The 11,275-nt window shown below is 36.3% G+C and overlaps 1 protein-coding gene across 1 annotated transcript; it reads left to right on the top strand.

Annotated features, from left to right (window-relative positions):
* The first annotated feature begins 4,756 nt into the window (after positions 1–4,756).
* LOC134855432 (tripartite motif-containing protein 2-like) lies at positions 4,757–10,321 on the top strand. Its single transcript, XM_063871959.1, has 2 exons — positions 4,757–5,010; positions 9,126–10,321. The coding sequence occupies exons 1-2, from the start codon at positions 4,841–4,843 to the stop codon at positions 10,156–10,158; spliced, it is 1,203 nt and encodes a 400-aa protein (XP_063728029.1). The 5' UTR covers positions 4,757–4,840; the 3' UTR covers positions 10,159–10,321.
* Positions 10,322–11,275: the final 954 nt, after the last annotated feature.

The following is an 11,275-nucleotide window of genomic DNA, read 5'->3' as shown; positions in this document are numbered from 1 at the left end:
AAAAAAGTAAATTTTCAACCCATAACACAGAGTGGTTGGGAAGCAAGATTGACGAAAATGGAACCACCTCTTTGGCTCATAAATCCAATGCAATCCGCAACCTAAAATGGGTTCAGTTAACCAATGTAAAAATATATCCCAATTTTAGCATCCTTATCCACACCGATCAGAGAGCTTATGCAAAAAAACGGTTTGAGTTATCAGACACACATCTCTCAGCGTTCGAGAATATGGAGAAGGAAATTTGCAATACAGTGACAAATCACCATTTCGACGTCAAACTTAAAACAAGAGAAATTGCGACTTATCTCACATAGGTTTTCGACGCTTCTCTTCAGCAAGATTATAGGAGAATTTGGTAAGCGGTTGCTTTTGCGAGCAGATCACTTAAAATAACCGAATTAAAATACGGCACTGATGAACTCAAAACTCCAGTGTTTATTCTGGGCACTAGATCGTTTTAAAAACTATCTTTTGGGACAACATTTATCAATCCTATCAGATCATAAAGCATTAATTGGAGCCTTCAAGGATGCTAATTCCACGAAATCGGCCCAATCTTGCCCTGCCCGTTGGGCAGATAAACTTCACCTTATAATTTTACCGTTGAACATCCGCCGGCTAAAGAAATGGGATCCGTCGAATATTTATCCAGACATCCATAGGGCGATCCCGTACCCGTTTCATATGATGAAGAAAAACTTCGTATGCCTCACTAAATCACACTAGTCTCCTTCTCGGCGTTAAGAACTTCGTGCCTGGATATTACCGGTCTGAAATAAGAGACAAAATCTCTCAAAAACCGAGTCATATAACTCAAAATACTGCAACGTGATTGGTCAATTGGACAAAAACCTGAATTTGCAGCAAACTGGACGTAAGAAATGAATTGAGAACGCTGCAGAAGATGTGTCCACTTTTTTCCTCTCACTCTTAAGTTTCAGTTCGCCAAAAGTTTCACTCAAATACAGAAGACTGCTCTCCATCCTGTTAAATAGTTGATTTTCCAAGCAATTTTGTTTTTCTATCCAGCCTAATCAAGAGAATCCACTTGAAAAAAAATTTTTTTCACTACCCAGCACAAGCTACCCAATGGGCTTTCGAAAGACCGAACTCAAACTTATGAGGAAAGTCCAAAAAAGATTCAGCATAAAATATTCACACTCTGTTTGCCCTAAATTTTTGACTCGAAATTCATCGCTCTATTCACAAAACAAGATCTTGTACTAAAAAAACACGTTACATCTTTAGACTAAAAACGAAAGCAAAACATTTTACAGATGGGAAATTACTATAAACTCTAAATAAAACTTACATGTTAATGGGGAATGACTTTATTTTGATGGAAGATTCGTTATCCCGGCACCCGTTAGGCCTACTAAGCAACACAAACTTTCCAAATCGCCATGAAGAGCCTGGCGAAACTCTACATTTGGTGGCCGAAAAGTTATCGGGAAATCCAAGTTCATGGAGTGCGTAAAAGCAGGTACAAATCTTAAGCCATTAAGAAAGCACAGAGACCTCGGAAAACTCCCACTAGTCGTTGATCCAAACCAAGAATTGGAAGTAAAAAAAATTTGCCGGTTCGTTACTTTTGACTTGGGGAACAAAAAACACATAATCGTCTGCATAGATCTATTTTCTAAATTTCCTTTAGCTCGAAAATTATCTAGTACATCAGGAAAGTCGGTCATCAATTTTCTTAGAAATTCATAACGTTTCATGAGACAGCTAGAACTGTTAGAACGGGCCAAGCTTTGGGGTTTGTTTCGAAAGAAATTTGCGAACTTTGCTATGAACAAAATATAGAAGTTATTTTCTGCCAAGTGGGCAATCACAGAGCTACAGGCTTAGTCGAGAGGCTGATTAGAACAATCGAAGAACATTTTATGGCTATGGCAACAAAACCTTTTTTAGAATAAGCACTGTTGAAAATTAAAAACTGTTTAAGAATTTGAACTCAACAATCTCTAAAAAGCTCTCTCTTTAAAGCCAATTTTGGTAGATCGCCAAACACTATCTGGCAAAACCTTGTGAAATCCCCATCCTCAAAAAACCTAAATTGGAGAAAAAACTCGTTCATGAATAGATAAAGAAAAAAGTAAGGAGCCGAGACAGCCGACACGATTGGTTAGACGACATGGTGGATTGTAACCTAGACGATGACTCTTCTTCATAGGACGATGTCGCGAATGCTTCTAAACATTTTCGGACGATTCTAGTTCGGGTTCTCATCCAAAATTTCCCTCACGCGCAGAGAAACAGAAAGCTCTAGAGGTTGCAAATCCCTTGCTGAGCGAACCCAACGCGTGAGACCATTTTCTATAGAAAAATTAAAGAAAAAATGACAAACCGTTTTATGAAGGTTTCAAGAGGAAATAGTGAGGGAATCAAAACATACTATAACTCTTAAGAAGTGTACAATAACCCGTAAATCTGTTTTAGCTTTCTAAAAATCAGCCGACCAAAAGAAGGCGAACCTCTGACAGAACAGGCAGCTGGTAAACCTCTATGCCACGAAAAGACCAAATAGAATAGTGAAGCGAGCAAGAAATGTTGGTTCAAAAGCTCGCAAGTAACACAGAGTAAACAAAATCTCCATACAAAAATTGAACAACTGGAAATCGCCAGACGGAATGCGGCAAGGAATAGTTCAAGGAAGATCCTGTTACGAGAGGAAAAAGCACAGAAGAAGCGCCTCAAAGCGACTTTGATCAGATACCGTCGGGACAGCCCGGACAAGGCCAAAAATCAGAAAAAGCTGAAATTATCATACGATTATCTTTGAACATGTCTATAAAGACCATGAACGTTGACGACTGCAATGATTTAATTCTCTAGAAAGATCTCAAGCCGTCTATTGTATGAAACTCCGATTATACACAAAACCCTTCAGCTCACAAATCATCTGACATTAAAGGAGAATAAAAATCAACAGAGGATCTGCAGCCCATCACTGTGTAGAATTCAACCCTGACTACATTCCAGCAGCAAATCTGGCATCCGAGCGCCGAATAACCCTCGATACCAACCATTATTTTATTAGACAGCCAGGAAGAGACGGATGACCACTAATTAGAGAAAAGGAAACAAAACGACGAAGTAAGAAAGTCGTAGTTAACCTTGACAATCAACATTGTAAGAAAGTTGAATCCAATCCAAATCTTTTTCTAGGCTCCTCAAATTCAAATCTTACAGGGATGGTCAAGAGAAATTCATCCTCCCCTATGAAGTCACCACCTCCACGGAAAATATCGGATCTCCTCATTGGGCATAACACCAGACCAATCCGGACTATACAGCGTCCATCCTTGTTGGGAGAACGAATATTTACAGCCTAGTGGAAGATTCCGAGGAGAGATCGGGCGAACCCTTGTCAACCTGCATAAATACTCCTCTTATTTCATCATTTGAGGCCGTAACAATTGAATTAGATATTCCGCTGGTAACCATCGTAAATCTTACCACCCAAAATTAAGCAAAGAACATATAGACGGCATTTTCTATCCACTCTCCTACATCGCCACACACGAAGGTTGAATTTGACCCAATAGTGCGAGAAAACCAGTACGACCCGACGGACAGTCCCATGGAGCCTCCAAATTGTGACATTATCGACTGTTGTCGAAGCCATAGACACCTTAGGTCAATCAATGACGTTAGAAGAACTTAGACGATGTACCGACTTGAGAGCAAAAACGAACGAGACACCTCCTTAACTCAAAAAAACCTGCATAAAACCTCCTAACTTTTACCGCTAAATGCTTTATAAAACTCTTGTGAATCTTTTGCATTTCCTTTAACCGTTACCGCACGAAATAACAGCTTAAACTAAAAAGAATATAAGATTCATAAAATTAAAGGTATCAAAGTTATAAGGCTATTAAATAATTTTCGGCCATACCTCGACTAGATTCAAGACTATGACGCGACGAATTGCCGGATGTAATTAAATTTCAGATTATCACGAGAAGGAATTTCAAATCTTAGTTTCGGCCATCCATATTTTTTTGCTGTAAGATGTCAGTTTTAATAATGAAAAAATTCAAACCTGGGCCAAGGTCATATAAGGTCGGATCAAACAAACCCGAACAATAACAGCCGCACCAATACTGAAACCGAAAACAATAGTCTGGACTGGGTTTTTTAGTCGCGCACAAAGTCTGGAAATGTCGTAAATCAGTCGACCGGTTTACGACATTTCCAGACTTTGTGCGCGACTAAAAAACGAAGTCCAGACTATTGTTCTCGGTTTCAGTATCGGTGCGGCTGTTACTGTTCGGGTTTGTTTGATCCGACCTTATTTGACCTTGGCCCGGGTTTGACTTTTTTCATCATAAAAACTGACATCTCACAGCAAAACAAATATCGATGGCCGAAACTAAGATTTGAAATTCCTTCCAGTCATAATAGAAGCCTTGTCACTGTTCACCGGACGTAAAGAACAAAAATGGCGTGTGATTATGAATTTACAATTATCAATCCTAGTTTTAGATCAAAGTTTTAGATCGTTGTTAAAATTTAAATTTGTTTCGAAAGTTTGCTTGTTAGCTGGCTTCAAAAATTTTACAATTTTTCAAGCCATCAACTTGAATTGAAATCAAATCAGTGCACTGTTGACCTTTTTAATAAAAGCTTGCTAGAAAAAAATTCTCAAATGAAATAACGCTACTCGTTATTGCGAAAAAAATGTACCAAGGTATACCAATTTTCTGTTCCGGTTTTCAAAAGTTTATGATATTTTAGACTCCAACAGCCAGCGTTCACCCCTTCAAGTTTCTCCAGCCAAACTGCTGATCCGTCAGAATATCTCACAAATAACTTTCTGAAGTGTTGAAAAATGGCGTGCAGCTCATCAGGAGATTTCACACGGAAAGACATCACTGACAACTTTACTTGCTCTATTTGCTGTGATGTGTTTTGGGACCCCAGAATACTACCTTGTGGTCATATGTATTGCGGTCATCCTCGTCTGTGTTTGTATAGTCTACAGAATACTAACGCTAATGGGTAGGCAAAACTGTTTATTTTTATTAACTTGTGAAAACTTGTTTGGCCAAAAAATGCTTTGCTTTTATCAGCGGGTCGACGTCCATGCAAGAAAGTTGCCTATCAATGAGTTTTCATTTATTGATTCTATAAGAAATATCACTCATAGTTTTACTCAATTTTTTCATAGTATGAAATTGTATGGTAAGCACTTTTTTTAATCTGAAAAAGTAAGTAATTTTTTTTTTCATAGTATGAAATTCAATGGCCGGCTTTTTTTTCATAATATGAAGATAAAAGAGAAGAATTTTTTGCATAGTGTGAAATTGTTATGGTAAGCACCTTTTCAGAGACTAAAAATGTATGGTAAGCTTTATTTTCCACAGTCTGAGATGGTATTGTAAGTATTTTTTTCCTAGTCTTAAAAAAATTCATCTTTCATCTTCATTTTATGAGAAAATATCCTGGCCATACAAATTCATACTATGAAAAAAAATTACCATACTTTTTCAGACTAGGAAAAAATACTTACAATACCATTTCAGACTATGGAAAATAAAGTTTACCATACATTTTTAGTCTCTGAAAAGGTGCTTACCGTAACAATTTCACACTATCCAAAAAATTCCTCTCTTTTATCTTCATATTATGAAAAAAAGCCGGCTATTGAATTTCAAAGTTTGAAATTGTATGGCAAGCATTTTTTCATAGTCTAAAAACGTAGGGTATTTTTTTTCTCAGAATATGGAGATGAATGACAAACATTTTTTCCTAGTCTGAAAAAGTATGGTAATTTTTTTCATAGTATGAATTTGTATGGCCATGATTTTTTTACATTAAATGAAGATGAAAGATAAGCTTTTTTTTTTAAGTTTAAAATTGCATGGCAAGGACTTTTTCATAGCCTAAAAACGTATGGTAATTTTTTTTTCATAGTATGAAATTGCATGGCCAACATTGTTTTCTCAGAAAATGAAGAAGAATGACTAACAATTTTTCATAGTTTGAAACTGTATACCGCGCGGGTCACCATTTTTACACAATCTGTAAGCTCTGGCAAGCTTCTCGGTTTGACTCTATGAACTTCTGATTGGGTCCATCCTCAGAACCAAAAGCTGAGGGTGTTAAGGCACAGACTCTGTAGTTAACGTCCAGACGCCTTGGTTTTTCCTTGATATTTGTACTTTTCAAAACTATGAGGGTTGGTTGGTGACCAGAACCGGGTGTTTTACAAAATTGGTGCGGTGTCAGGCACCCGACATTTTTTGTCTCCACAAAATGGCTTCACAAGATAGGTGGAGACAAAAACAGAGCAATTTTTGCTCAGAATATTAAGATGAATGACAAACTGTGTTTGAAACTGTGTAGTAAGCACTTTTTCATAGTATAAAGTTTTATGGCCAGCTTTTTTTCATAATATGAAGATAAATGATTAGAATTTTTTCATAGAATGAACATGTATGGTAAGCGCTTTTTTCTAATCTTAAAAAGTATGTAATTTTTTTTTATGTATGAATCTGAATGACAAGCATTATCGTCAACCAGGAAAATAACATTTGAAATATTGGTTCAAAGATGAGTTTTTTCACATATACGGACCTAAAATGAGCTATTATTACCGCATGATTTACCAAACAGCACTTTTTATCGGAAGCTAGCATTTGAACTTGTTTTTTTCCTCTTTGTCTGTTTTGGACGTTCAATTTAACAACCTCAAGAAAATCAAAAATCGAAAAACTGCTCTGTTTCCACCGATTCTTGAGGTTTCGGTCTTCGGTTTTTGACAAAAAAAACTTCGGTCAAAAAGGCGAAACATCGCTCAAAAAGAATCGGATCATGAGTCAACCATGAATTGGATCATGAGCCTAGTCAAATGATACCAAACAGCAGAACAGTTTTGTTGTATAGCGACAATTTGACCAAAAGTGACCATAATGAGAGCCAGCTGAGATAATCTATGACCGATTTCAAAATTCGACTTTTTTTGCTTGGTAAGCGACTTCTTTTGTCGATACCGCCTTTGAAATTAACGCTTTACTTGATTAACTGTTTCGTGGCCGGTCTGCTGGAAAACATTCAATCGTCTATTCATTTTAAACCCGGTAAATAAGTTTTTTCCAGTCCGATGTTTTTTTGTATTTTAGAAGAGTACTTTGGAGATCATGCTAAAAAAGTCTCAGGAGCTTAAAGCGTCTAGGGCAATAATGGACTTCTATCCTTAAAAATACTTAATTCCTAAAAAAATCTGTATGAAAAATGAAGTGATAAAACAAAATAAGGGGAAAAAAACTAAATAAACGAAATAAAATAAACGAAATAAATCAATTGGTTTCACGATGAATCATCCTTCGACCAAAACCTATCTTGTGGGGCCATTTTGTGGAGACATAAATTGTCGGGTGCTTGAAACCGCACCAATTTTGCAAAACACCCGGTTCTGGTCACCAATCAACCCTCATAGTTTTGAAAAGTACAAATATCAAGGAAAAACCAAGGCGTCTGGACCTTAACCACAGAGTCTGTGCCTTAACACCCTCGACTTTTGGTTCTGAGGATGGACCCAATCAGAAGTTCATAGAGTCAACCCGAGAAGTTTGCCAGAGCTTACAGATTGAGTAGAAACGGTGACCCGCGCAGTAGAAAGCACGAAAATTTTTAAAGCGGTTGATCATCTGTGGAAAAGGGCAAAAAAAGTATCTTGGCTAATTGTGGATAATTTCCACTGTATCTATCAACTAAAATCTTTGTTTTCGTATACTCTTTGATGGTTGAAAAAAGTACTCTTTTCAGAAATGGTTTTAATAGGACTTTCACTTCAAAAAATGTAAGCATTTTTACCTTTAAATTTTTCAGAATACCCTGTATGTACCCGTTCCATAGGATGCAACTATTTTTTTTTGAAATAAAAGCTTATTAAAAATTTTGATAATGAATTGTAAAATAAGATAGAAATTTCTTTAGTATATTAAGTTCTTGTATGTTGTTCCAAACACGTAGAGCTATCATAAAAAATTAAAAGAAATTTCGTATTGCTGTTTGAGACGGCTGTTTTATGACTAGGTTTACTTATTGATGTTTGGATAATCTAAGTTGATATATAAGCTAGGAACAAATTTTTCGTTTTGTTCTAAACAACTCAATTTTTTGCTTTTTCTTTGAGTAAAATAGCCGGCTAGTGTTAGTGGCTTCACATAAGAGGGCACTTATTGGCAGCGTCTAATGTTTTTGGTAAGGGCTTTCTTATAGGTTTTAATATTCAAATACCATGCCGTTTTTCTTAAGCTTTTTTTCTTGTTTTTTTTAGTTGGATTGGATAGAACTCTAAAAATATTGACAAATGGTTTTTCTTCAACTCTCTCAGTTTCGGTGGAAAATTTTATCTAATAATTTGAAATTTACTAAATTTGCTGCAACAATGAATTCTGTTTTTTTTAAAGTTTTTCAAATGTCAAATTTAATGAATGCCTTTCGAAATATCTTGACAGAGTCTTACAGCGTATGTCAAGTTGAACACTTTGGCGTGTTGAACCTTGGCATCAGTTTGATATTTGGTAGTTCAGACTATATAGAATAAAAAATAGGTCCAAGGAATGCACCTTGTTGAACGTCTTTAAAAAATCATTGATTTTTGTCTGATTTTTTGTTTTCTATCATTCACAAAAGTTCAATCATATCAATCGAGATTTTTGAGATACCTAAAATTGCAACTTTAAACCTTATAAAAATGTGGCTGATGGAGTATGATGCCTTTAAAAGATCAAGGAAGGAGTTAGCAACAAATTTTTTGATAACAATTGTTTTCCGGAATGATTCAGTACAAAATACTAATTCATTTTTGATTGAATATGATGATCGGAAGCCAAATTTTTTGTCACTTATTGCATGAAACCTGGCTTGAAGTCTGAACCCGTCAAGGAACCTGGACAGGAAGGTAAAATTTTTTGAATTCTCGTAAAAAAATTTTACTTTCTCAACTTTTTATTATTATAAAAGCAGAAAAACCGGATTCGTATATAAAATCAGCAAAACGCACTTCTTGAGGCGTCTGTTTTAAGGATTGCCTGTTAATAGTCAATCTAGAAATCAGGAAGATTTTTGTTTTATGAAACTAGCAAACTCATCAGACTGTGTTTTAGGGCAGTATTACTTAAATGTGCAATTTGCAACGCAGAACACGCAGTGAACATAGTGGATCTAAAGCCCATGTTCGAAATAAGAGATGGCTTGAAACTGTTGTCACCAAGCCAGCAAGGCGAAGAGGCTTTGTGGCAAATTCCTCAAAACTCGGTCAAAATTACGTTACCTTTCTGCCGCATGCACACAAAATGGGAGCAGGAATTTTGGTGTGTCACATGTCGAGAACCTTCGTGTGCACAATGCGTTAGTCTGTATCATAAAGATCACAATTTGAAGATATTGAAAAACGTTATTGATAGTATTTGTTCATCAGCAATTCAGAGGGTTGAAAAACTTCAAAATAAAGTAGAAATCCAAGCTTTGACCAAAAATATTGCGCAGCTTAAATCAGAAGTTGCTTATCACAAATATATGATGAAGTTGTACCAGAAAAAACTCGACGAGGTGGAAAAACTGGTCATTGAGCCAAAAGTTCTCTCAGCCGACAAAGAATGGGTGAAAAACGTCAAGGCTGGGACTGTTCAAAATGTTAAGCCCGGGACATTTTCATCAGCTTTTCGGTTGATGAAACGAGAAGATAGTAAATTGCTGATTTCAGAGGCAGGTTTCAGATTTTCTGCTCAAATTCCAATTTCTAATCAAATTCCACATTTTTTGAACGGTAGCCAACAGTTCATGGAATTGGGCGGATTCAGGTTTTCGGTGACCGCTTCGGTTACTGAAAAGACGGAAGAAAACGAGCTAAAAACTTGGAAGGCTGATGAAACACTTTGCTGGAAAATTGGCACACGAAATGAAGAGCATTTGCATAATTTAGAGGTAAAATATAAACTTCTAAACTGGAATGACCTAAACAAATCGAAAGAGATGAAATGTGAAATAAAACAAGATAGCGTGAAATATTGCAGTAAGATGGGCGCGTATGCTGTTTGTTCAGATGATTTTATGAGTTTACATGAAGTTTTCTTCTACAAAAGCGGTTGGATCAGAAATGATAAACTTCATTTGGAAGTGTATATCATCAACCAATGAAAATTACTAAGCTTAAACTCGAAGATAACTCGAAGATATTACGAAGATAATTTATCTGCCTTTTATAATTTTATGATGACCTTTCAATAATGTAGTTTTTATACCTCAACGACAGATCTGTGTGAGAAGTAAGTTTAGTTGTCTTGATTAAAAATGTAAATAGAATGAGAATGCAAATAGTTTCGATTTAGTTTTCAAATGTTTCCGATAACTAATTTTCCAATGACGCAGACTAAGATAACCTTTGACGAAGACTAAGATAAGATCGGCGCGACCCAAATTTAAAAATTCCAGATCAGCGCGACTTCATGGGCAATTTAAGACCGGCTCGACTGAGTCTTGGCGTATCAAAATAGGTGCGATCAAAAAAAATTAAATTCGACCCAAAACACTGTTGTGATTAGCGCGACATAAGTAAGTAGCCAGATTTAAAATGCCAACTACAGACTCTGTAGAAGTTAAAAAAGCCGCAGCGATCGGAAAAAAATTGACGGGCATCCATATCTTCCCTTTTTTGTGCGACAATTTCTTAAACGCCAAAGACTTATTTCGGGCCAAGTCCACTCCTTCTTGAATCCACCTAGCTCTTTTCTTAAATCTCGTCGTCGAAATAACTTTTTATAAAGTTTGTTGTTTTTGTGCTTGAGTTTTTGTTTGAGGCGTGGCGTGACTTATAAAGGTAGCGGCGCGACTTAAAGAAAAAGACTGAACGGCGCATCTCAATAATTTACTTCTAGCCGAGGTGCGAATTATGAAAAGACTTTGGCGGATAGAACAAACAAAAAAATTGAATGGCAGTAGGACTCAAGAAAATTTACAGGTCACGATTTCACATCACTGACCTGGGACGAAACTAGGTAAAACAAAGTACAAAGCGCAATATTCAAAGATTTTCTTAAGTCGAGGGTGGTGTAATGAGGATTAAGCAAGTCGCCGAGTTTTCCCTTCTTTGAACAAAAAAGATACTGAGCGTAGTATCAAATAACGAAGTCTTTTTTTTCCAAACCTACGCGTATATGAAACAGTTCATTTGATGCCATTTTAATGGCATAGCAGTGGCGATTCAAAACATCTGTTGCGATTCAAAACATCTAACGTCTTGTGCATGGACGTTAAT

The sequence above is a fragment of the Symsagittifera roscoffensis genome, chromosome 10, assembly GCF_963678635.1.
Source record: "Symsagittifera roscoffensis chromosome 10, txSymRosc1.1, whole genome shotgun sequence".
In the NCBI taxonomy this organism is placed as follows: domain Eukaryota; kingdom Metazoa; phylum Xenacoelomorpha; order Acoela; family Convolutidae; genus Symsagittifera; species Symsagittifera roscoffensis.
The sequence above is the reverse complement of the archived record's forward strand: the minus strand, read 5'-3'. Positions and strand labels throughout refer to the sequence as shown.